The sequence below is a fragment of the Trichoderma citrinoviride genome (assembly GCF_003025115.1).
Source record: "Trichoderma citrinoviride strain TUCIM 6016 unplaced genomic scaffold BBK36scaffold_3, whole genome shotgun sequence".
In the NCBI taxonomy this organism is placed as follows: domain Eukaryota; kingdom Fungi; phylum Ascomycota; class Sordariomycetes; order Hypocreales; family Hypocreaceae; genus Trichoderma; species Trichoderma citrinoviride.
The window spans coordinates 1-25,559 of NW_020194711.1; the positions used below are offsets into that span (position 1 = coordinate 1).

General features: G+C 49.6%; 8 protein-coding genes across 8 annotated transcripts; 5 read left to right on the top strand and 3 right to left on the bottom strand.

Moving 5' to 3' along the window:
• Window positions 1–1,862: 1,862 nt before the first annotated feature.
• Window positions 1,863–2,696, bottom strand: BBK36DRAFT_1111874 (hypothetical protein; the record flags this gene model as incomplete). The annotated part of the gene is made up of 1 exon (XM_024889745.1): window positions 1,863–2,696. The coding sequence occupies one exon, from the start codon at window positions 2,694–2,696 to the stop codon at window positions 1,863–1,865; it is 834 nt and encodes a 277-aa protein (XP_024751716.1).
• Window positions 2,697–4,133: 1,437 nt separating this feature from the next.
• Window positions 4,134–7,052, bottom strand: BBK36DRAFT_1112267 (nitrate reductase; the record flags this gene model as incomplete). Its single annotated transcript, XM_024889792.1, has 1 exon — window positions 4,134–7,052. One exon carries the CDS (start codon window positions 7,050–7,052, stop codon window positions 4,134–4,136), a length of 2,919 nt encoding a protein of 972 aa, XP_024751717.1.
• A 1,222-nt stretch (window positions 7,053–8,274) lies between these two features.
• On the top strand, window positions 8,275–11,604 carry BBK36DRAFT_1112193 (putative nitrite reductase; the record flags this gene model as incomplete). The annotated part of the gene is made up of 1 exon (XM_024889784.1): window positions 8,275–11,604. The coding sequence occupies one exon, from the start codon at window positions 8,275–8,277 to the stop codon at window positions 11,602–11,604; it is 3,330 nt and encodes a 1,109-aa protein (XP_024751718.1).
• A 1,402-nt stretch (window positions 11,605–13,006) lies between these two features.
• On the top strand, window positions 13,007–14,548 carry BBK36DRAFT_1190715 (MFS general substrate transporter; the record flags this gene model as incomplete). Its single annotated transcript, XM_024896680.1, has 2 exons — window positions 13,007–13,723; window positions 13,877–14,548. The coding sequence occupies 2 exons, from the start codon at window positions 13,007–13,009 to the stop codon at window positions 14,546–14,548; spliced, it is 1,389 nt and encodes a 462-aa protein (XP_024751719.1).
• Window positions 14,549–15,066: 518 nt separating this feature from the next.
• On the top strand, window positions 15,067–16,667 carry BBK36DRAFT_1166315 (PLP-dependent transferase; the record flags this gene model as incomplete). Its single annotated transcript, XM_024894893.1, has 3 exons — window positions 15,067–15,126; window positions 15,199–15,842; window positions 15,917–16,667. 3 exons carry the CDS (start codon window positions 15,067–15,069, stop codon window positions 16,665–16,667), a joined length of 1,455 nt encoding a protein of 484 aa, XP_024751720.1.
• A 279-nt stretch (window positions 16,668–16,946) lies between these two features.
• Window positions 16,947–19,332, bottom strand: BBK36DRAFT_1113523 (hypothetical protein; the record flags this gene model as incomplete). The annotated part of the gene is made up of 5 exons (XM_024889923.1): window positions 16,947–17,730; window positions 17,789–18,344; window positions 18,442–18,928; window positions 19,010–19,145; window positions 19,298–19,332. 5 exons carry the CDS (start codon window positions 19,330–19,332, stop codon window positions 16,947–16,949), a joined length of 1,998 nt encoding a protein of 665 aa, XP_024751721.1.
• A 489-nt stretch (window positions 19,333–19,821) lies between these two features.
• BBK36DRAFT_1113693 (DmpA/ArgJ-like protein) lies at window positions 19,822–21,326 on the top strand (the record flags this gene model as incomplete). The annotated part of the gene is made up of 6 exons (XM_024889941.1): window positions 19,822–19,927; window positions 19,996–20,180; window positions 20,239–20,737; window positions 20,802–20,820; window positions 20,881–20,950; window positions 21,009–21,326. The coding sequence occupies 6 exons, from the start codon at window positions 19,822–19,824 to the stop codon at window positions 21,324–21,326; spliced, it is 1,197 nt and encodes a 398-aa protein (XP_024751722.1).
• Window positions 21,327–22,396: 1,070 nt separating this feature from the next.
• On the top strand, window positions 22,397–25,460 carry BBK36DRAFT_48614 (glycoside hydrolase family 2 protein; the record flags this gene model as incomplete). Its single annotated transcript, XM_024898133.1, has 5 exons — window positions 22,397–22,599; window positions 22,671–22,748; window positions 22,806–23,117; window positions 23,184–23,692; window positions 23,746–25,460. 5 exons carry the CDS (start codon window positions 22,397–22,399, stop codon window positions 25,458–25,460), a joined length of 2,817 nt encoding a protein of 938 aa, XP_024751723.1.
• Between the last annotated feature and the right edge of the window lie 99 nt (window positions 25,461–25,559).

A 25,559-nucleotide genomic window follows, 5' to 3' on the forward strand; every position in this document is an offset into this window, starting at 1 on the left:
GGTAGTATAAGGAGATTAAATAAACCTAGTAGTATTAAATAGACTTATTAAATAAAGCTAGTAGCTATATTAAATAAACCTAGTAGTATTAAATAGACCTAGGAAGTATTACCTTATATTATAAATTAGTTATATTTAGTTAAGGTAAATAAGGCAGGGCCTAGTAAGGTTAAATAAGGGTAAGGTAAAAGGGAGATTAGCTAATAAGGCATAGCTGTATTAAATAAATTATAAGTAGGTATATAGTTATACTGCTATATATATTAGCTACCTTATTATAGCTTATATATATATCAGCTACCTTATTATAGCTATAGTAAAAACACACTAAGGTAGCTATTTATTAAATAAATATAATATAATAAAGGGCCTAGGCATAGGCTAAGGGTAGAGAAAGGGGAGAGGAGGGTTAAAGAGGATAGAGATTTATAAAGAGGAGTAGTATATAAATAGGTAAATAGTATAGCTACTTATTATATAATAATATAAAAAGTAAAGGGATAAATAGATAAATAAAGGGAAAGATAAAATAAAGAGAGGGAGAATAAAGATAAATAAACTAAAAGAAGAGCTAGCTACTATTATATAATATAAAAGGTAATACTATATATAATAATAATATATATATAATATATAATATATAGAAAAAAAAGGTAAAGGGTTAGATAAAAAAGGGAAAGATTAAGTAAAAAGAGAGAATAAAAAAAGACTACTTTATAACCTGCTTATATTTTATTATATATATAGCTTTTCCTTTTATACCTTTTATACTACTTACTATACTATTTATCTCTCTCTCTCTTTTTTTTTTTTTTTTTCTTTCCTTCCTTTACCTTACTTAGCCTTATATAGCTTCTCCCTCTTTTATACTTTTCCTTCCTTATACCTTTTCCTTCCTTATTATACCTTTTCCTTCCTTATACCTAGGTACTTACTTACTTACTTATACTACTATTACTTACTTACTAACTTACTTATATATACTTATATACACTTACTTACTTATACTTACCTTATCTATACTATATATTACTTACTATCCTATCTAACCCTCTCTTTCCTATGCCTTAGCCTTATATAGCTTTCCCTTCTTTAATACTTTCCCTTCCTTCTTAATACCTACCTACTTACTTACTTACTTACTTACTTACTTACTTACCTCTTACTTACTTACTTACTTATATACACTACTATATACTACTTACTATTACTACTATACTTACTATACTTACTACCCTTACTATACTTACTTACTTACTTACTACCTATACTTACACTTATATTATACTACTTACTATACTACTATAGCCTTACGCCCCCCTCCTCTCTCTCCCTTTTCTTGCTTTTCATATATTATACTTATAAGGGCATAGCCTTCCTTACCTGCTGTTATAGTATATAGGGTAGGTGGTAGGTGGTTATATATATATACTTATATAGTATTAGTATATAAGGTTAGGGTTTCTGTTTTTAAGGTCTTAGGGTTTTGCTGTAAGGGCGCGCCCTGGTTATTTTTATTAAGCTGTAGCGCATTAAGCCATGGCCCCTGTCTATATAAGCTGGCGTATGGCGCATAGGCCTGCGGGCCTGCTTCTTTTTATCGAGCTGTGGCATGACTTGACGCGGATTAGACAGGTAGGCTGGCAGGTGCTTTATTATTTTAAGAAAGGCAAACTCTTAGGCAATTAAAGGCACAGCCTGTTTATAAAGCTAACATAAGAACATCTCTATACTACCCTTATAATATAATACCCTAGCTATTTACTAAGCTTAAGCGCTGCTTAAGCAGGTATATATACCTAGATTAATATCCCGCAGTTTAGTAAACATATAACATCCTCTATTAGGACTATGCATAATGCTTAGTTCAGGACAACTCCACAGCTAGCAGGGTCAGCATCACAAGTGCAGGCGCTTGGAGCGTTAACCCAACCAGTCAATCTGTTAGCAACGTCACTGGCATAGCAGTGAGTAGCAATGTTGCTTTCGAGGTTGCCAGTGCTGGAAATAGAGCCCGAGTTGTAGATTCGAGCACCACGGTAGAAGGCTGAGACGTCGCTGGTTCCAGCCTGGTTAATAGTGTTGGCCAGACCATCGCCAGTGGGAGTTCCAGCAACGCCTTCCAGAATCATCTGCGCAATAGTGGCAGACGGGCAAGGGTTCTGGACAACGCCTCCCTCGTTGCAGGTTGCAAGACCGTCATGATCTTGGAGCAGACCCGGGTTGCGAACGCCGAAATTGGTAGTCCCAACACGCACGCAGCCCTTGGACTCTTGCATAAGAACAGCAAGGATAAAACGGTGGTCCACACCACTGGCTGCAGCAGCGGCCTCAATACCGTCGTGGATGGCCTGGACCTCATCCTCGCTGGTGTTGGCTTCACCTCCTAGATTGGTGCAAGAGGAGAGCATGGTGGCCTTGTTGGAGGCGAACATGTCGTCGAAAGAGACCCAGCTGCTCTGGTCGGGCCAGCCGGCCCCAACGCTGCCGTCACCGAGATAAAGAGTGTAGGAGTCGGCTCCAGCACCCACACCATCTGCACCGTTTGAGTTATCGAAGCGGGCAAGGGCGCTGGTGACAATCTCGCCAACGGCTCGCTTGGAAACGGCTCTGGACACAGAGTTCTTGCTGCTGCCAGTAGGCCCGGCGATAGCAGCACCAAAGAGAAGAGAAGCGACAATAGCCTTGTTAACCATTTTGACGGATTGGGTGGAGTTATTCTTAGTTGGTTGCTGAAGAAGCTGAGACGTAATAATGAAAAGAGTAAAGGAGCGTAAGTAGATCGAGTCACCAGGACTATAGATCGAAGTGTTAAGAAGAGAAAGAATTGTAAAGGAGTGGATTTGATGGATTGAGCTGATAGACAATATTTGATTCAAGACCGAACCGGTGCCTATTATATACCTATTGTAATACTGCGAAGAGCGGTTGGGACAGACTGCAGGAATACCGGCAGCTTCCTATTAGAGCATGTCAGTGGTCTTGAAACACGGTCCCTCCGATTTCAGGTTGAGGTACACGGTGGACGGGTTCAAAGTTCCTCAAACCAAGATAAATGGACCAGTCAGACTGGAATCTCTCTTCCAATTCTCATGTTGTTTCATATAACCTCTGTGCTTGAGGTTGTCGGAGATGCGAATATTCCCCAGGAGCTTAATTCCGAGCAATTACTACACAATCCGTACCTATATGCAATTCTATAGTTGTAGTATATTGCTTTTATCAGATAATGCTACAGGGAGCTATTTCTGGCAAATTACCCTTTATCTAAGATCACTCTATATTCTCCCATATGTCTTTCAAAATCGTAACAGTATATTAATCACATCTTGTCTACTAATTACTAAACAAGAATAGAAACAGAACCAGCTTAGAGTGGCACTGGCCTCTTAGAACTTAATCACAGAGACCCAAATATTAACGCCAACTTAACGTGGCTTAGTAAAGAATCTAAAGTACCTTGGATGGAGAGAAATTGTATGCGAATCGAAAGATATTATAGAAAGAAATCAACTCTCTCTAGTATTGCGGGATATTTCCTGTCTGTGTGCCGTTTGGGAAATGTCTGTGTGCGTTTAGGAACTCGTGCGTGCATTGAGAGATTACCAACCGCGATGACGGGGGCTGTTTATCCGCATTGTAAGACTTGCAATTGCCTCTATTAGCCTAGCTCGGTTAGTAGATGCCGAACTTTCAGTGTGAACACAGTTTCCGGAAATAGAGGAAGCTCGAGCAACCATGAAAGAGGTCTTCGCATCCCTCCCTACCCGTCACCTCTATTACTCCGCTTCTGCAGATCACAGACTTCTGAATCCTCCACTGGTGGGTCTTTGGGGTTTATTGCGCTACCCCTTGTTTGTATCCTGGCATCTGGGACATGTGGAAATCTGTTGATTATCTTCGTCTGCAGCACTAGATCACGTTTACAGATAAGACAATCATCTGAATCTAGCAGGTGATAATGCTTGGGTCGAAACTGCACAGAGAGTTTTCAGCAGGTTATAGAATCCTTTGATCCCGCTCGTGCCTACGCAGGTATAAATCTGCTTCATCTTGTGAAACTACTCAACATCGGTATGACTAACATATATGCGTTAAAGGCTCTCACAAACGTTCGACTTCCTATTATTAGACTAGAAGAACACAATGTTTTGCTCAACACTCCATCCGAGCTTTTGCAGTCCAGCCGAGACGCTTGCTTCCATAGCTGGGGGACCACAGACTAACGCCAGCGTATCCCCAAGGTCTGTGCCAATCTGGACAGAAGGCGGTGGCGGAAGGTGTTGTTGGAGACACTCCAAGTCAATATGTCCGCGTCCCATCCTCCAGTCTGCACCGAGTTGGTCAGAGCTCAGAACATACCATATATGCAGCTTTCCGTTCATACAGCGTGAGATATGATCCAGTTCGTCACGAATTAGTATATCACTCTCCTGTCTGTTACCATAGATGAGCCATACTTCGACCGAGTTGCCCTGTCTGGACGATGACTCGTCTGAAATAGCCTTCAACGTGGACCATATAGGGGTAATACCGCTGCCACCAGCGATCATGGCCAACCTTCTGACAGTGCGGAGTCGGTTGTTCGACCTCCACTGAATCTGACCATTGCCGGCATAGGTGAAATATCCAACAGGTCCTTTCAGCTCCAGTGTCGTCTCATCCGAATTTCCGTCGATCGCCATGTTCTCCAGCAGCATGGTCAGTTGGCCTCCATTAAAAGTAGCGCTGCCATGCGATGACTTGTCTGACGGGAAATACACTTTGATCAGAAGATCGATAAACCCGCGCTGGGTGCTGCAGCTATACGGAGTATACGCTCGCTGCACGATTTGAACTTTTCCGCTTGCTTTGTCGGTTTTCTTGATTCGTAGATAAATGTGCTGTCCTACTGGCAAGCCCAGAAGTTGCTCTTCGTTTGGCAAGGCGAGACGGAATATTCGTGAATCATGGGAGATTGTTCTCTTCTGGACCAGTTGGACTTTCTTCCATACCTTCGGCTCGAGAAATGGCTTCGATGGATCATCCAGATTCTCAGCTCTTGCTATTGGAGGTATCGGCGGTGCTGTGGGATGCTCCAACACTCCTATATGGTAATCTCTCAACATCTTCTTTGCATCTACTGAGTGAATAGCCATAAAATCTTCAGTGGCATCCTCACCAGCAGCCAGGCGAATGGACTGTTCTCCACCAGGGTGGGTTAAAAGGAAGGGCGTTCCATCATACACATGTCCTTCGACGACAAACCACGGAGACGGTCCCTCTCCGTCGGCATGCTCCGCGAGCTGAGACGCTGTAATGACTGTTGATGCTTTGTCTGGATTGACCATCATGCTTTTACTGTCCTCGCTGGGTAGGTTTCCTCGTGGTCCATGTGTATCTGTTGTGATAGCAGCGGATGAAGCGTTGTTCTCTCCGAAATTTGGGAATCTCGGATCCGCTCCGGCTTCCTTCATACGCTGCATCCAGCCACCGCCCGCGTTGCCTGGCACAGTTGGATGTTCGAATCGAAGGGTCTGTCCAGAGTTTTCCCTGTAGACAGCAACACGAAACCACCAAGAGTTCATCATGGAGGTGGCGTTCCAGTACATGTCCCGCGGCATGATGCTCAGAGCTTCATCCATTGCCCGCACCGCGACGAACCCGGCATCCCCATCTCCTAGCAGGGATTTGACATCAACGTCCACCTTCCAGAAACACCAAGAAAAGCTCATATCAGTCGTGCTTAAGTCGATGTTACCAAAGTAGGGGTGGTCGTGGATTGGATACATTCGGTAAAGGTCCTCTGGGTACCTTATATCACAGAGCTTCCAAGATTTGCCATCGTCAAGGGTGATATCAACGCGAGTAATACGTCGACCTCCACCGGTGTAGGCATATCCTTCAATGGCTACCTCTTGTGTGGTGGATGTTTCAGGAGCCAGTTGAAGTATCTCTTCGTGAGCAGGTGAGCAAATTGCCGCGTTCACGTTGAGCTCATTGATGATGTATTTGGGATCGTACCACCATTTATCTTCGCTTCTGGCCTGGTCGGCCGTTACCATGGTGGGTAAAAGCTTGTTATCGAAGAAGTGTAAATAATGCTGACTCTCGCGATCCGAGACCTCGATCCGTTGAAGCCACTTCACCATACGTCCACCGATCTGGCCTGGCACAACCAATCGCAGAGGATAACCGTGGTCGGGAGAAAGATCTTCACCATTGAGACCCCAAGAGATCAGCATGCCCTTGCTGCGGTCCAATGCCCAGCTGAGCCTCTGTGATGTACCATATTTGCCCTTGGGTAACTCATCCGCACCCTCAAAAACAACGTGGCGCGCACGTCCAGTAACAGGTTTGTCATAAGAGGGATATGCGGAGAGAAGGGGATGTTTGGGCTTGCAGTAGTCGAGGATGTCAGCCAGGTAGACGCCAGTAAACAGACCGGTTGATACACCTGCTGCACCCCAATTGAACCCAAGTCCCTTGACCACCATATTCTGCTCCTTTCGACGGTTGCCAGCGCAGACAAGAGTGACAGGGAGCGTGACAACCGGGAACCTCTCCTTCAGCTCCTGAATAGAGAATTCGAACTCGTTTTCGACAAGCCCATGGACTCGGAGTTTCCATTCCTGCGCTTGTTTTGGGCTGAACCTCGGTGTATCCCCATGACTGCGCACATAAAATAGATTTTGAGGTGTCAGGAATCCGGCTCTGAACAGGGCGGACAAGGGGGCCTCGACATTGCACGGATGTTTCCCCGTGAGTCGGATCATCCGGCTATCTCGTGCAACCCAGTTGTCTGGAGTTTGGGCGTCGGAAGCTAACGGCTGTATGGCCTCAGCCTTCGGGATAGGAGGAAGCGAAGTAAAGTCGTAACTCAAAGTAGCATCCAAGATAGCCTCTTGGAAATCTGGATCCGTTTCTGGTTTGGCTGCTAAGCATGGGCTACATGATACTGGCGTTGTCGGAGACGACGACTCGGGCGACGGTCCAGGTGACGATGGAATCGAAGAAGACCATTCCTCTCCACTCCCAAACTGGGAGTCTGAATCCAGCTGGTTTGTTGCCATAACGAATATCTTGTATAGGCAAGGCAGTAGAGGATGCCCAACGAGAGACAACAAAAAAATGACTCTGTCTAGTCGGCAAGGCGTGACTATAGCGTGCGAGAAGAAGTGACTACCAGAATGCTCTTGCTAACCATCGGGAATTCTTCCTTGGGGTTTTTGGAAGACAACTTGAACGGGAAGAAGTACTTGGAATTGAATGACCATCTCCGGAGATGCTATAACGTGCCATTCATTCCATACTGCATGGCAGATTTTGAGTCGCAAAACACCGAGTTACCGCATAGTCCGTATTCCGCTGCACAGTACCGTTTGGGTTGACATTTGAGATCTATAATACGCGATTCGCTGCACGATATCCGCTCCAACATCGAGGCTAAGGTCGCCCCCGGGATTCCTACCACTATACCGGCCCACATCAGGAGCCAATTGACGTCCAGCGATAACGTCTCAGCAAATGGCTTGCTTATTCCCCCGAGTTCCTCATTCGTCTTTGCTGTAAAAACCAACCTGGTCCGATAAAGCAATGGGAGTTTGTGTTTGCTAGGTATACAGGGTCCTTGGTGCTCTTTGCCTAAATCGCTATCTCGAGTGAGCTTCTCCGCGGATGAGCGATTGCGCCTACTGATGTAGTTGATATGCCCAAGTGTAATAGAATCTCACCTTACGACAAACGCATGGACAAACGCATATCGTGTTCTGACCGAGGAGAAAGAAAATATGAATGTCCGTCATGAAGACTAGGGCCGTCAGTTATCTTGGAACCTGCTTATACTATCTATCACTTACACGCTGCAGAGTACGTCGTATGACGATTGCGAATCTTGAGTCTCAGCAATGACTCATTTCCACTGACGGAACACGCATCCCGTAGCATATATCCATCCTAGCACATGTCCCCCAAAGCGGCAGATATGGCACTGAACTCATACTTTTGGGTTCTCCGAGGAGCTGGGAGATGGGAAAATGCCATTTCATGCTTCCCAGACAGGCGCGAGCTCGACTGTCGTATGCAATTCCTCGGAGCGTCGATGTTTCCTATGTTACCCCCACCCTATAGGGGTGCTGGCTGTTTTGTGCTGAAGAAGAATGAGGTGTTGTTTTCACGCCTCTCGATAAAACTAGGCAATTGACCGGGATCGCAGCAGCCATGAGTTCATGAGCATTCTCATGTTCTTGGTTGCCTCCAAACTCAAAGCACAAGATGAACGGAGTAGCTGGCGATATGCAATCATGGTCAGAGAACCGTCAGCCGCGGTCTAGGAAGCGCGTCGCTGTTGTTGGCTTTGGCATGGTTGGTATTGCCTTTATTGAGAAGCTTCTGAAGTACGACCTGGACAGTGGCCGCGATGAGTGGGAAGTGACCGTTTTTGGCGAGGAGCCGTATGTCGCATACAACCGCGTTGGCCTCACGCAGTACTTTACAAATCGTTCCACCGAGGAGCTTTACCTCAACCCGCTGGAATGGTATTCGTCACATACAGAGGGAAAACTTACATATCATACATCCGATCCTGTCATTTCAGTCGATGCGCAAGCCAAATCTCTCACAACAGCCAATGGACGAGATTTCCACTATGATGAGTGCGTCCTCGCCACCGGCTCCGACGCTGCCTTGCCGCCCTACGTCTCTCACAAGCAATTCGAAAGCATCAGAGGTTGCTTCGTATACAGAACAATAAAGGATCTCGACAATATCATCGATTATGCCGCCAATGCCCCCAGCTTTCTTGGGCATCGCATTCGCAAAGCAGCTGTTATCGGTGGCGGTCTTCTCGGCTTAGAGGCAGCCAAGGCTCTACTGGATCTCGAAGATGTTGACCAAGTTGTCCTGGTGGAGAGAAACCGATGGGTCCTTAGTCGCCAACTTGACCAGGAGGGCGGCACGTTGGTCCTGGAAAAGGTCAGGGCTCTGGGCGTTGAGGTTCTGCTACAGGCCCGAGTCCGAAACCTTGTATGGAATCACGAAAAGCGACTCACAGGCTTACTCCTTGAGGGCAAGGATGGACTGCCGGATCAAGGATATGACGTTGACATTGTCGTGTTTGCTGTTGGAATCAAGCCTCGAGATGATCTTTCCAAACACGCCCAGATAGCTGTGGCCAACCCGACTGGCGGCTTCATCGTCGACAACCAGCTTCGCACAAACTTACCTCATGTATACGCTATCGGAGAATGTGCCAATTTCCTCGGAGAAACATTTGGTCTCATCGCTCCTGGCGTGGAGATGGCTGACGTCCTCGCCTTCAACTTGACCGAGGGTCCCTACCACAGCAAGAGAGAGATGAAATCCCCCAACATCAGCACCAAGCTCAAATTAATGGGCGTGGATGTCGCCTCATTCGGTGATTTCTTTGCGGATCAGGGAAAAGTCACCAAACCATTGCCAGGAACGACCAGTGCCCATGCGGCCCGGAGGGCTCAGGCAATGCCCCTGACGCCGGAGGACATCAAGAAAAAGGTCAAAGCCCTCACTTATCGGGACCCATTTTCGGATGTGTACAAGAAGTACATCTTCACGGCAGACGGGAAATACATTTTGGGCGGCATGATGGTCGGCGACGTCAAAGATTATGTGAAGCTCGTGGCCCTGTGGAATACAGGCAAACCCATCGAGAAGCCGCCGTCTGAATTCATCATTGGAGCTACAAAAGATGGGGAGGAGGAGGGTGACGATTTACCTCATGATGCTCAAGTCTGCAGCTGCCACAACGTTAGCAAAGGCGACATCGTGGAGTGTGTAAACACTGACGGCATTCGTTCTTTTGGAGAGATGAAGACTTCAACAAAGTGCGGCATGGGATGTGGAGGCTGTGTGCCCTTGGCGACTAGCATCTTCAACAGAGCGCTTCAGGACGCCGGTGTTGAAATCTCTAACCACATCTGCAAGGATTTTGCCTATTCTCGCCAGGATCTTTACCAGATTACCAAGTTCAGAAAACTCAAGGACTTCATGACAGTGATGCGTGCTGTCGGAAAGAGACCTGACAGTCTTGGCTGTGAAATTTGTAGGCCAGCCGTCGGATCTATTCTGAGTTCGTTGTACAACGAAAACATCATGGAACCTTCCCTTCGCCAGACGCAAGACACAAATGATCGCTATCTCGCCAATGTGCAGCGTGACGGCACATATTCGGTTGTTCCGCGACTACCTGCTGGCGAAATCACGCCAAAGGGGCTCAAAGTCATTGGAGAGGTCGCAGACAAGTTCGGGCTATACACCAAGATCACTGGTGGCCAGCGTATCGACATGTTCGGCGCCAAGAAACAGGACCTCCCGCGAATCTGGGAGCTGCTCATTGATGCTGGCTTTGAGAGTGGCCATGCCTATGGTAAGGCGCTGCGCACGGTCAAGTCTTGTGTCGGGAACACCTGGTGCCGCTATGGCGTGGGCGACTCAGTTGGTCTCGCCGTTGAACTCGAGAATCGCTACAAGGGATTACGCGCTCCCCACAAGTTCAAGGGCGGTGTATCTGGATGCGTTAGGGAATGTGCTGAAGCACAGGGTAAGGACTTCGGTCTCATCGCCACGCCCAAAGGTTGGAATGTCTTTGTGGGTGGAAACGGCGGCGCAAAACCTCGCCACGCTGAACTGCTCGTCGAGGACGTGACCCGACGTGAAGCGATCAGGATCTTGGATCGGTTTCTCATATTCTACATTCAGTCAGCAGACAAGCTTGAGAGAACGGCTCGCTGGATCGAGAAATACCCCGGCGGTCTCAAGGGCATCAAAGAAGTCATCGTTGACGACAAGCTTGGCATATGCGCGGACCTGGAAAGGGAGATGGAGGTACTCGTTGGCCTCTATCACTGCGAGTGGACAAATGTTGTCAACAACCCCGAGCGGCGCAAGGCTTTCAAGCAATTTGCCAATACAGACGAGACGCAAACAGTATCCGAGCAAGTCACGGAGCGTGCTCAGAAACGTCCTGTTGACTGGCCTGAGGACAACTCCCCTCTGCACTTCAATTTGCGAGACATTGCAAAAGATGCAAGGTGGGACTGGCAAGTCATCTGCAAACTTTCAGAGTTGAACCGCCAGATTGATGCACCAACATCTGTCGCCGTCAAGTATGGAGAAGTTCAGCTAGCTGTGTGGAATATTCCAGGTCGAGGCTTGCGCGCATCACAGAACATGTGTCCTCACAAAAAAGCGTTTGTGTTGGCAGACGGCCTGATAGGTGAAGATGAGCAGGGACAGGAGTACGTCTCCTGTCCGCTACACAAGAGAAACTACTTGCTGAAACCCAAAGCGACTGAAGGGGGCGGGAGCTGCTCAGACACCAACTACTCCATCATGACATTCGAGGTTAAGGCAGATGAGCAGAATGATGCAATACTCGTCTATCTTCCTCCGACAGAAGCACTTGATGCTGTGCTTTCAACAACGAAATGGATGTTGCGAAAGGCAGATGAAGAGGTGAAAGCCATAGTTAAGGATGCGGAGGCATCAATTGAGATTGCAGAGCCTATACTCCCTGGTAAGATGAGAGACCAGTTGACACGTGCAAACCCCTTGCAAACCTGTGGCGGCAGCGGTGCGCTTGACTGGTAGACATAGTACATAGTCTTTCAAAACTGTTGCCTCTCTGTTGCCTCTATTCTCTGAGGAACATAACTTCTACCTTCCCCCGTAGTGGTCAGTTTCAAGCTCACGGAGTGCACATATACCGTGATGCTTATATTGGTGGTTAAAGTCATCCTGCTGCACGTTGCATCGAACAATCCGACATACGAAGTAATCACTGCTATAGCCACCATCGATAACTGACTTACACGCTTACACCCTCGGAAAAGAGCCAGCCATAGATGTCAACATCTGTTGGCATCACCTACCCGTTTTTATCTCTGGTTCCAGTAGACCAGGATCGTCTATCAGTAGGTACCAACAGTCCGGCACCCACTACCCACGACTTAGCTCTACTCTCTAACCTGGCGTTATTTTCTTACTCCGGCTCATCGCTGGCCTATTAAATTAGTCCGTCTTATCAGCAATCCTGCTACGCCTACTTCGTACTCTTTCACCCCTTCCTTGCGCTGTTGGTCCTGGAAACGCCCCCGAAATGTCTGCATAGTCGATCTCCATCGTGGTGCCAACTATCCAATCCAGGAGAGAATCGGAGATTATGCAGCCACGTAGATGCCAGGGTGAGAATTATCCCGCCCTAGTAGAGATACTGATATCTCACCCCAAGGCGGTACTTGAGAGTTGAGTTTGGATTTTGCATCTCCGGTTTTGTTGTCTTCGTATCAACTCCAGCGATAAGCCTACATGTATGGCCTTGAGCTGTTATCTGTCCGTCAATGGTGCCTCACTTGAGTGCTCTCTGAATGACACAATATCCAACCATGAGTCCTAGCATCCGATTATAATAGAACAATCAGCGTACTTAGAAGACTATGAAGGCGAAACAAAGCTGGATATATTTCGTACAATATCGACGCCCTCCTAGACCCTTCTTGGCGGTTGTCACCAGTCATACAGTTTCAACGGCCTCTCTATCGTTTTTATACTTGGTTAACCTTACAGATTATCAAAAGCGTGGGTTTCCTCACCATTCTTCTGAGTAGTAACCGTATTAACGTGTTCTATGTGATAGCTCGGTTGTTTGAAGCAACAGAAACACCAACTCGTTATACCCACCCGATATTCCGCATATACATTGGCTCGCACATCTAGCTTTCATAACATCACGTCATACGCAAGCGAAACAATGGCTAGCACTGCAGTAGGAGAAGAGGGAGACAATCCTTCGAGACCACCAACCTCTGGAACGCAAGAAGCCAAGTCACTTGAAATCTCAAAGGAGATTGTTGCTAGCGAATCACCATCCATCAGCAGTGGATCACATCAAACCACATACTTTATCCGGCATAACAACGGTTTCCGCACTAATGAGGCAAGTGAGAATGCGAAAGAATGGAATGTCAAGTCTACCCGCAACTCCGCATTCCGAATGTCTTCACTATGGCGGCCAGCCGAAGTTAACCCTCTGAATGGGAAAAGCTTCACCTTTCCGCTGTTTCGGATCTGGGATCTCTACTCCACAGCCTTCTGGCTTGCCACGCTAGGATTCTTCGTGGCCTTTTTCTCCTGGTTTGCGTTTTCTCCCCTTGTGCCTGAGGCGGTGAAAGCGGATCTCAACCTTACCCAGGACCAGGTCACCAACTCCAACCTAGCTTCTCTCGGCGGCACGGCGATCGTGCGTCTGATTGCTGGTCCCGCATGTGATAAATTCGGGCCTCGCAAAGTCCTGGCTGCCCTCCTCGTGCTCGGTGCCATTCCGTCAGGCCTGGCGGCACTGGTTACCAATATCCAAGGACTAGAGGCGGTGCGATTCTTCATCTCTATCCTTGGGGGCACCTTTGTTCCGACCCAAGCTTACACCACCACTTTTTTTGACAAGTCCATTGTTGGCACCGCCAACGCCTTTTCGGGTGGCTGGGGTAACCTGGGTGGTGGAGTGACTGTCGCCGTGATGATCGGCTTGTACCAACGATACGTCAAGGCGGGTTACAGCCCTCACCTCGCTTGGCGTCTATGCTTTGTCACGGTTCCTGTGCCATGCCTATTGCTCGTCGCCGTCATCATTCTGCTGTTTGGAAGAGACCACCCTGGCGGCAAATGGTCACAGCGCCACCAGGTGGGCAGCTTGGCCGTAGAGAAGGTCCCGGTTGGTGATCGGGAGGAAGCACGTCAACCACAGCACATGTTCGTGCATTCCGAACACGCCCCCGCTCAGGAACCCGCGAATTCCAAAACGTCAGATACGGAGCCCACCAAGGAGGAGCCTCCGTCCCCGGCTGCCGAAGTGGATACTGCACAGTCGGAGCCGCTGACCCTTGCGGCGCTGCTCAAGATCCTTGCCGACCTCCGCGTCTGGTCGTGTGCTTTATGCTATCTCCTCACCTTTGGCCTCGAAACAGCGATGGACGCGGCGCTCCCTGGGTTGATCAACACTCTATTTGCTAGCAAGTCGTTCACGATCACAGATGCAGCCTATGCAGCGTCCACCTACGGCCTCATGAACTTGTTCGCTCGGCCGCTGGGAGGGATAATGTCAGACCTTCTCTACGCCCGATTTGGGCTCCGTGCCAAAATGTACTGGCTCCTGACCACCGCTCTGTCTCAGGGGATCGCCATGATTGGCCTAGGGGTCTACATCAACAAAAATGACGCTACTATCGGCGGCGTAATCGGCTTCCTTGTTGCAATTGCAGTCACCGGGTTCGCAGCCAACGGCGCCTGTTATTCGATCTACGGCCACCTGCGCCCAAAAAATATTGGTGCTGTGGCCGGTATCGTTGGCGCTGGCGGCAACATTGGGGGTCTCCTTTACACCTTGATCTTCAAGTACCAGCCGGGAGTTCGTCTGCCGCCGTCGCCAAGCCACCCGCACGGGTACAATTCGCTTGGGAAAAAGTTCTGGATTGCAGGATTGTTCAATGCGGCGGCTGTATTGCCGCTTTTTCTTGTGCCGCTAGGTGATGCTGTGTAGCACAGCCGGGCGGGTGGTTCGTCGGTCTCGAAGAAAAGAATTTTGGCTATGCGGGAAACCGTTGTATCATGTTGATATTTCTAATGTGCCTCGATGAATGTTAGCAAAATATGAAATACATACCTTGTTTTCCAATCAACAGCGTGTGGATTGGTTCTGTTTGAAATCAAGGTAGGTATCATCCCAGTCCGGATAGCCTCCATGTCCCTTCGCATTTCGCGTTTCGGCTTTGCGATGGCAGTCTCGCCTGAGCCATATCGATCAAATCGATTGAAGAAGATAAACGCCTTGTGGGAAAGTAGAGTCACAAATATATATATGCATTCATTGTTGAGGCAGACTTATTGATACTATCTTCTTGTTTTGTCAAAATATGACCGCGAGTTGTCGTCCCATTCATACCCCATACTAAACAAGAGGTAGCCTTCCCCGTTACGCCCAGCATCACTCGTTCAATCTCTTCCTTGAGAAGCTTTTTTTTTTTTTTTCGGCCACTTTTCAGTATACAATGGTTAGCTATGTCTCTCATTCCCGAGATGTCAAGACTTCGCACGCTCGAACCGGAGATCGATGACCAGGTATCCGCAGCGCGACGGGACTCCAAACAAAGTTCTACACCAGAAGCCCAGTCCTCCCTGGACACAATAGAGAGGCCCGCCTTGCTTCATCGGTCTTTGGTTACTCATCCCCACGTCGTTTACCGTGCGAGTGGCAGCTATCTGCATTTAGCCGACGGTCGTTCTATACTCGATGCTTGCGGAGGAGCTGCCGTAGCTGTCATAGGTCACGGCAACCCCCAAGTTATTGCAGACACCGCGGCGCAGATGCAACGGACAAATTACATCCACACAGGCGCATATACAACTACGGCCGCTGAGAACCTGGCAAGGTTGGTCCTTGAGCCTACCACTGCTGTTGATGGCAAGGGCGGTCTCTTTGCCCATGGCCTGACGAGGGCCTTCTTTGTGGGAAGTGGTAGCGAGGCGAACGAATCTGCACTCAAGATTGCGCGACAGTATTTCGTTGAGAAGGGGGAGCTCCAACGGCAGCATTTTGTATCACGTCGACAGGCATACCATGGAAACACCCTTGGTGCCATGTCAATATCGTCGGTCCGAGGACGGCGAGTGCCGTATGAAGACATCCTTCTGCCCAATGTATCATTTGTCGATCCTGCATTTGAGTATCGCTACCGACACGATGGCGAAACAGAGGAGAAATATGCGAAGAGACTAGTCTTTGAACTAGAGGCTCACTTTTTAAGCGTTGGGCCTGAGAAGATTATCTCTTTCATGTAAGTCTCCGCTCTCGCAAGACTTGGCATTTCGTGCAGACCTCTAATACCTTCTTTCCTCTTCGCAACCCTAGAGCTGAGCCAGTAGTCGGAGCTGCATCTGGCTGTGTGACCGCTCCCAAGGCCTATTTCAGTGGAGTGAGATCTCTTTGCGACAAGTATGGAATCTTGTTGCACTTTGACGAGATTCTTTGTGGTATGGGTCGCACAGGATCGTACTTTGCTTTTGAACAAGAGGACGGTGGCGTTTTGCCCGATATTGTTACCATCGGCAAAGGCCTGGGTGGCGGATACGTGCCTCTTGCGGCCATGTTGGTTAATGAGAGAGTAGTCGACGCTTTACGACACGGCACATCCGTCTTCAATCACGGACATACCTTTCAGGCGCATCCGACCGCATGCTCAGCAGCACTTTCTGTGCAGAGAATTATACGGCGGGAAAACTTGGTCTCCAGGTGCGCCCAGTTGGGTAGGAAGCTTGGTCGGCGTCTGCGTAGTGAACTTCAACACTGCAAGTATGTCGGCGACGTCCGCGGACGTGGGTTGATGTGGGCGTTGGAGTTTGTCCGAGACAAGTCAACAAAGACTCCCTTCAAGCCGTCAATTGGATTCGGGGCACTTGTTTACCAGGCAGCATTCGATCACGGTGTGGCGGTATATCCTTGCGTCGGAACAGTTGACGGCGTAATTGGAGATCATATTCTCCTTGCACCTCCGTTCAACATCTCAGAGGACGAGCTGGATGTTATTGTCTCGACCGTTAGGCGCGCTTACGACGAGGTTGAACTACATTACGAAAGGATGATCAACCAAAATGCGGTGTAACAGTTCAGTGCTACAATCCTAGGACATCTCACGTAGTACAGTCCTACAGGTTTTGACGATTGAAAGGCCGATTCACGCTGGCCTTGTCCAAGGAGGGTGGCCATGAAAGAGGCAAAAGGGCCTACTGACAAGCCAGGCCAATACTAATTAGAAGGTTAAAATGGAAGAAGAAACAAGATATTCAGTACTAGATAACCATTGTCGCAATAGCTAGAGAAATATTGCTTCATTAACTGACGTTCGAAATGTATCTTACAACGCAGCTCCCGAAATGGTACTCTAGTCCCATGGGGTACCTTCCGGTACGATTAAGACATCCATCTGATCATCCCACAAAGGCCAGATAGCGTTCCACTCATTACCGTCACCATCGCAATATAGGACCGGTTCATATTGCGGTGGGAGATGTGATTGGCATTGGTGCACGTCGCCGAGGCCCGCTGTTTCGGACACCAAGTGATCTCCGACGAGAGCTCCAGGTCCATTATTGGCACTACTCGCTCGAGGGGTTGCTGGTGGATAACTCATTTGAGGCCCTCCATGGGTTTCAGTTTCCGTCTCGGGTGGAAAGGTGGACGCGCTGTGGTTTATTATGGCCTCTAGTGCCAGGTAATCTATGCGGGACTTGCCAAAGAACTCGTCTCGGTCAGAGCTGGCCTTCTGATAAAGCTGCTGCATAGTTTCAATGGTCGTCCACCAGCGTGCTCCTATTGCCCACTGAGTACGGAAGCGGTCGAGGTATGCTCTGTCAGTGTCGACGTCGGCTGTGGCGGTTGTGCTTCGGCCAAGGTTCATCCGAGGGAAGTGCAAGACGTAGATATTCATGGTTGCAGCTGAGAAGGAGCAGAAGCCAGAAAAGGGTGTGGATATTGGAACCGCAGCAGTGTCCAAACGGCGAAGGATATCGGTGATGCTTGCTGACGATGAGAACAGCTCACGTGCTCTTTCGTCCCACCATCCTGAAGGAGCTTCTTGTGTCAAAAGTGGAGGGTCAACTGGCCCTGAAGGTTCGGACGCAGGCGTTGGGAGGAACGGGATATACTCGCGTCCTAGAAATAGGCGGCTTGGAATCTTTTGTCAGGCCACTTGGCAAATGAGAAATATAGAGGGGGTATCATTACCACAGATGATATATCAGGTTGAGATATGCAAAGCTATGCGCCTGTCCAAGACTAGCATGAACTTCTATCGCCGTCTCAGGGAATCGGATGTTGGGGTCCTGTCTTTCACGCCAATCATGGAGCTCATCATATAGAGCTCGCCAAATAGAATCACGGGCCCATGGAGGTCTGACTTGTTGGTGCACAGACAGCCGCCGGCGGCCGCCACCAGCTATCCACTGCAAAATCTTGGACCAGATATCGTAGCCTTGAACGATGACTGCATAAACCTTGTCCAAGTCTTTGTACTCTGCGTGTTCCGTTGGTGCGCCGTACTCGTTCTGCGGGTAAACACGAGAGGTAGTCTGACCAAACGCAAAGTCTCGCTGTCCAATCGGCCAGTGGACTTCGACTGACTGGAGGGGAAGAGCCAGAGGCTGGGGCTTTCCACAAAATACAAGCCTGTCCATAACGAAGCAAGCCCAAAACGTGCGGTTCTGGATCTCACCATGCATTCCTGCTGTATCATGCGACTTCTGAAGGGCATTGAGCAGCTGAATCGATCGTATGGCGACCCCTGACACCCATATGAGTATCGCTTGGAACAGAAATTGGCCCTCCTCTACACTTGATCAAGGGAACACAGAGGCATCCCAAAATTGGGCAGAACGTACCGCTGTCAGCCCACGCTTTAAGTGTCCTGCCACACCCCCATTCATACATTGCTATGATTAAGAGAGTCTGCACCGATAGTATATCTGGCTGGTCGGCTGCTGAGATGCTGGCTCTGGCGGACGAGACACAGTCTTCGCTCGAGTATTCATCTTCAAGCCAGGGCGCACAGAGAGCCAAGAGAGCGAAGCATACACCTTTGATCTTAGTTGCAGGGCTGCCGACACTCTTACTTCCCGTGGTGTCAACGAGAGACGCATCCAAGGTTTTCAAGCTTTGCAAGAAGCTTGGAAGATGCAGAAAGTTCAGTTCCGGGAATTGTTTCACGAATACGTTTGCTGCTCTAGTAACTCGGTGTATAAAGTCTTTCTGCGGTTCGCTTGGTTGCCCTCGATGACTTGATGCTCTTTGGAAATTTGCAAATCGGCTTCGGGTCACGGCCGCATTGTGTCGTTCGCCGGAGCTACTCCCTATAACGCCCGTAGAGGTCTCGAGTCTACCAACATTTTTGTGCCTGCAATGAGCTTCAACATGTATTCTTGTTTAGCTGTCTAGAATGACGGTGGTTACGTACGCTGCCAGTAAGTGCTTCCGTTGTATGATGGGACGCGTAAGAACACATGTATCAACGATTCGCGTCGCGCCCTCTTTCATGCATCGTTGGCACGGTGGGGAGCCGTCGTGGATGCACTTGAGCTTGGCTTTTCTTTGGCCTTTGTCAGTAAAGAAGCTTCCTGGCATGTCTAGATGATCGCATTGTTACGAGCCAGCAAGCAACGGGCTACTGTATGCCCTGTCATACTGGGCTATCGTCGTCTCTGTGGAGGTTGGCGACCATCGCTGCTCACGGCTACTAACCTACATCGCGCGCACGCGACTGTTGTTCGTACCATGCCGCTTCGCGCACTTAGGAGCCGGATGCGTGACTCCCCAAGTCTATGAAGCCCTCAACCATTTCCGTGAAATAATTGTCACTTTATTGTTGCATTGGCGGACCGGCGAGGGGTTCCCTCGAAGCATCAGGACAACGTCGGCTTTCGCATTCACGTAGGATGAAAAAGCAAACCCGAAGTGGGTATCGAAACGGAACTGCCTGCTACCTTATATATGCGGCAGAGTACCTGTACACTAACAATGTCAAGATCCTGCTGCACTGCTAGTACTAGTCCAATCACTGACAAGCAAGCTAGCGGGTAGCGTCGCGTTTCGGGTTTCCGATGTTGCGGAAATGTGAGATCTTAAATATGTGCGACAGCGAAAGAAGGACATATAAACAGGCATTCGGCAGATCTGGCTTTTGAGAGTTCAGCACAGCGACGAGGTTAAGTTTCTCTGTCAACAACCAGTTGCAGTCTTTCTACATAGCGTGGAATAAGAACAAGATGGTTGTGCCGAATGACAGGTCCTCGAAGCCTCGGATCCGAGATCTGGGTTATGCGCCTGGGAGATTTGCACCAGGGCCCAAAAACTCCATTTTGGACATTGATGGTGAGGGGGGGCTTTTGTATCGATATTGATTCACTGATTGATGGATCTGCTAATCACAGCTCCGGTAGGTGTTCAAGTCGGTCAAGTCACCGTACACCAAGAACCCAGCATCCATACAGGCGTCACTGTCGTCCTGCCCCGAGGCCCTGAGAACACTGCCTTGTATCCATGCTATGCCGCCACCCATGGACTGAATGCCGCGGGTGAAATGACAGGTGCTCATATGGTTTGGGAATGGGGCCACCTTGCTTGTGTCAGTTCAGTTGTCAGTCCCGATAGGAGCGATGAAACTCATTGATAAATATTCTCAGCCAATTGCAATCACAAACACCATCAGCGTAGGGAAGGTTTACGACGCTGTCTTCCTCTGGTGCATGGAACAGTCACGAAAAAGAGGAGAGGACGATATGGAAGCTCTAAGACGCTTCACGATTCCCATCGTGGCGGAAACATTTGACGGATACCTCAACGACATCTGCGCGTCGGTAGTGGACAGAGAGATGGTTAACGAGGCGATAGCGGCAGCCCAACGACAGTCCCAAGTTCTTGAAGGTAACCACGGTGGCGGCACTGCCATGATATGCTCTGGTTACAAGGGCGGCACCGGGACAAGCTCGCGGATCATCCCTGGCCCAGATAAGGCTTACACTCTTGGAGTTATCGTACAAGCCAACCATGGCGGGAAGCCAGATCTACGAATTGCCGATGTTCCAGTGGGAAGACTCCTTATTGAAGAAGATCGCAAGAAATCAGATGAGGAAAGTAAAAAGAAGCCAGGGCCACCGGAGGGAGGAAAGGCCATGGAAGGCAGTAAGCTACTTTGATCCATCCACCTGCGAGAATATGCACTGACGTCTTTCTCTCCAACGCAAAGGCATAATCGTTGTCGTTGCGTAAGTCGCATCGATAGTGAAGCGTCACGGTATTGACAGGCTGTTAACCTATCATCATAGAACGGACGCACCTTTACTTCCACATCAACTCAAGAGAATAGCTCAGCATGCAGGAGTTGGGGTAGCCCAGGTAAGTATACGTGGTTCAAAGATCCAGTAAGCGTGTTTCCCATCTAACGCCGACACAGGTCAGTGGTCATTCGGCTGGAAGAAACTTTTCCGGCGAAATCTTCCTGGCCTTTTCCACGGGAACATCACCAAACAAGCTTGCAGAAGCATCAAACGGAATGGCCTATCTGCCGCCTGTGGAGAAACAAGGGGTGGAGACTGTGAGGAATGAAACCATTGACGCGTTACTGTATGCTGTGTCTGAGGCTACAGAGGAGGCTATTTTGAACGCATTATGCCAGGCGGAGACCTTGATAGGGTTTCGAGGGAGGACAATCGAGGCTCTACCGCTAGACAGAGTGCAGGCCTTGTTGGATAAGTATATGGTGCCTAGATAGATCCTATGACAATGGAACGTTCAATACCCCGTTAGCGCGGCATTAGTCACCTTGCCCTCTTTATGTTGCGCTGTAGACATGAAGTGAGCGTCCGTCGATGCCCACGTGGTAGAGGATAACCAAAAGGTACCTATACTCTATGTAGTATCCGGCTGGTCATAATCACCTACAGAGCTTGCATGGCCTACTTTGTGAATCGGTCTGCAATACAGAAGGGCAATCTGCAGGTTATTCTAGATCACCTCATGCTCACTACATTGAATAGCATGATACTACCTACCACCGGTTGCCGTGGAGCTGGCGATGGTCATTTGATGTTTGCATTAATACATAATATGGGGTAACAACACCACCGCTTCGGCTTATTGCCGCGACCCCGCAACGCCCAGCTGCGGCAAACTGCAACACCCCGCATCTCCACGAACACTGCCAAGTACAACTTTTGATACGAACTAGATTCTGTACAAAGATCACATCACACCAACACGGGGCGGAACGTAGCATGAAGTAGGAGATGACCCTTCTTCTTGCTTCTCGTGACTCGATAAAGGGAGTATTCGAATCTCGTTGGGGCAAGTGTACTCCGTACAGTAATTGCATTTGAGGTTGTTGTGCCGCAGCGTCCGCCGTTGCACCTGACCCTGATCGCCAAAGGGAAAGCTCGCCGTGTCGCGAAGCCCCGAAGCAATTTAGGTGGCCCCCATCTGACCCCAATGTAGATTATGCTTTGCCGATCACAAGAACCGGACAGCGAGTGGCCAGGCGCGCGACGGAAGAGCCAGGTTGCCAGGCAAAGGGTACGTATGTACTCCGTAGGCATGGCAGATCAACAGTCCCAATGCTCAATAACCTTGAAACGAAATGCAACTGTAATCAACGCGGGTAGCGATTGTGTGATGTCATCCGCTGGGCGAAAGAACATCGGCTCGGGTCGCTATAAGACCGAAAATACCGCCCGCCTCTTCATGGAAATGGCACAGTCAAGGGCCTCTTGAGCGGCGCGAACACGAAGAGCAGACTATCACCACTACGTGTCCATACGAGAGTGCCCAGGTGGTTGAGAAACAGCCATGGTGCCCATTTCGCCCGCAACGACGGCGGGAGCCGTCGTGGTACTGTTTAGCCAGCTGGCTGCAGCAGCACACAATGTCATCGACCTCTCTCAGCAGAAGTGGACACTCACGAGTCCAAATCATGAAAACATATCCGTTGCCGGAAAAGTGCCTTCGCACGCCCACGTTGACCTCTATGCGGCAAACATTATCAGCGATCCGTATGTCATGGCGGATAGATTCTGGGAATGTGCAGAAACTGTTCAGATCAATAACAATGCAAGCGTAACAGCCTGATCGAGCTCAACGATTTCGACCTCCGCTGGATCGGCAATAGTAACTGGACGTACACCAGCGAAATCGAAGGGCTGTATGACCACGGTACCGCCAACGACTTGCTCCAAGTGCAGGACCTGACGGGGCGCAGACAAACATCTGGCAATCTGGCCAGCTATCTCGTCTTCAACGGCCTCGACACCTATGCAGCTGTCGAATTCTGCGGGGAGCACGTTGGAAACGCAGATAACCAGTTCCGGCAGTGGGTCTTCGACATCTCCGACGTCCTCGCATCCTGCACGGCTCCTCAACCCCAGCTTGCCGTCAAATTCGGCGCCACTCCCAATATATCGGCGGCCATAGCTGCCGAGCCCGGCCAAGAGACATGGCCTGCTGGGATCAACGAAGTATATGAAATCCCCAACAGGTGGTTTGTGCGCAAGGAACAGTCCGACTTTGGATGGTACGTTGATCTGTATACTCGCCTCGTTGCTTTGTATAGATCTGACATTTGAGTTTGTATTCGCAGGGACTGGGGTCCAGCATTCGTCCCGGTAGGCATTTGGCAGCCTGCTTATCTCGTCCAGCTCGACGGGGCAGGGTCCGTGTATGTGAAAAACTCGGCCTTTGACCTCTACCGCAAAGGCCAATTAAACAACCTACCGCCAGACCAGACTGCCGACTGGATATTCAACGCCAGCGTGGACGTGGTCGGGACTGTTCCCGGTGGCGCACAGATGAGATACACGATTGTGGATTTGGATTCGCTTGAGGAGGTGAGCAGCGGGAGCCTCAGCGATGTTGAGAACGGCGGCGACGTCATCACGGGGATTACAACTCTCGATCCTTCGCAATACGAACTGTGGTGGCCCAATGGCCTTGGTGCACAGAAGCTGTATAATGTGACTGTCGACGTCATTTACAATGACGAAACAATTGCATCTGTCAACAAGCGGATGGGCTTTAGAACGATTGTTCTTAACATGGAACCCATCAGCGAGCTGGAGCTGTCTCAGGGCATCATCAACGGCAGTAACTGTAAGATCGAAACTTCCACAAAAACTGAGATCGGGACTAATCCAGAGCAACAGTTCACTTTGAGGTCAACGGCCATGTATTCTACGCCAAAGGGAGCAACTTTGTGCCCCCAGACCCTTTCTGGCCCCGTGTCACCTTCGAGCATATCCAGGAGATCCTCGCTGATGTGGTGGACGCCAACCAAAACATGCTGCGTGTATGGTCTAGTGGGGCCTACTCACCAGACTTCATGTACGACCTGGCTGATGAGTTGGGCGTCCTGCTGTGGTGCGAGTTTCAGTTCAGCGTCTCCCTGTACCCTGTGGCCCCGGCCTTCCTCGAGAATGTCCGCCAGGAGGCTGTCTATCAAGTGCGAAGGGTCAATCATCATCCGTCTCTAGCACTCTGGGCTGGAGGCAACGAGATGGAGAAGGATGAGCTGCCAGCCGTCAAGTCGCAAGCTCCGTCCCAGTATGAGCGCTACTTGAGCGAGTACCTGCTGCTGTTCCTCGACACATTGCTACCTACCGTCTATGGCAATTCACACAGCATCAGCTATATGCCCTGTAGCACTAACAATGGCTACTTGGAGCTAAACTTCAGTCTGCCCATTCCTTTTGTTGACCGGCTTTACAATACCACGCCTGGATACCTTTATGGAGACAGTGACTTTTACGACTACGATCCCTCGCATGCCTTTGACATTAACAAGTATGTCGTCGGCCGATTCGCCAACGAGTTCGGCTTCCCTTCTATGCCCAGCCTCGAGACGTGGCGTGAGGCCATCCCCGAAGACCAGCTCTTCTTCAACTCAACCATGACGGTCTTGCGCAACCATCACTACCCGCCCGGCAGCCTCACCACCAATAACACGGCTGATCCTCTGAGGGGAATGGGAGAGATGACACGGGGCGTCCAACAGTGGTACCCAACACCAGCAAAGACCGACTCTGTTGCCAACTTCGCTGCCTGGTGCCACTCCACCCAGATCTTCCAGGCCGACTTTTATCACACCAAGATCCAGTACTACCGCGCCGGTTCGGGACTGCCCCAGAGACAACTAGGCTCGCTGTATTGGCAGCTCAACGACATCTGGCAGGCGCCGACGTGGTCAACCAGGGAGTATGACGGCCGCTGGAAAGTGACTTTTTACGCCACCAAGGACATCTTCCAGCCGGTTATTATTGCTCCTGTATTCAATGTCACCACAGGCATCCTGGAGATATTTGCCGTATCGGACCTGTGGAGCGATGTATCAGGCGAGGCAAGGTGGGAATGGCTCGGCTACGATGGCCAGCCAGTTGGCGACTCTGATGCATCCGTCCAGTCACAGAAGTTCACCGTCAGCCCGGTCAACTCCACAGTGCTGGCGAGGATGAATATCACCCAACTTACGACAAGCGGCGGTTTGCCGGCATCTAATGCGGTTTTGATAGCCAACATTACCGCAACTGGCACGTCGCCAAACACGCAGGGCACGAAAACCTACACGCACTCCAACTACTTCACGGCCACGCCTCTAAGTAAAGCCAATCTAATCGACCCCGGCCTGACGATTCGCCATGATGGTGATGCTTTTACCGTCACGGCCGAGAAGGGCGTGAGCGCATTCACGTGGATCGCGCTGGACCCGAAGGACGCCGGCGCCATTGTCACATTTGATGATAACGGCTTTTGGCTGAGACAAGGGCAAAGCAAGACAATTGGATATCGTGTCCATGGAGAAAGCTCTGGCTGGGAGAGCCGTGTCACTGTGAGCAGTATCTGGAACAATACTCTTCCTTCATGATTCAATAGTCTCCGCAATACAAGCACTGGCTTCTCATCGAAGACTGTGGCATATCTTCTCGGTGGCACATCGTCGTGAAACTCGATACCTTAACCGAAA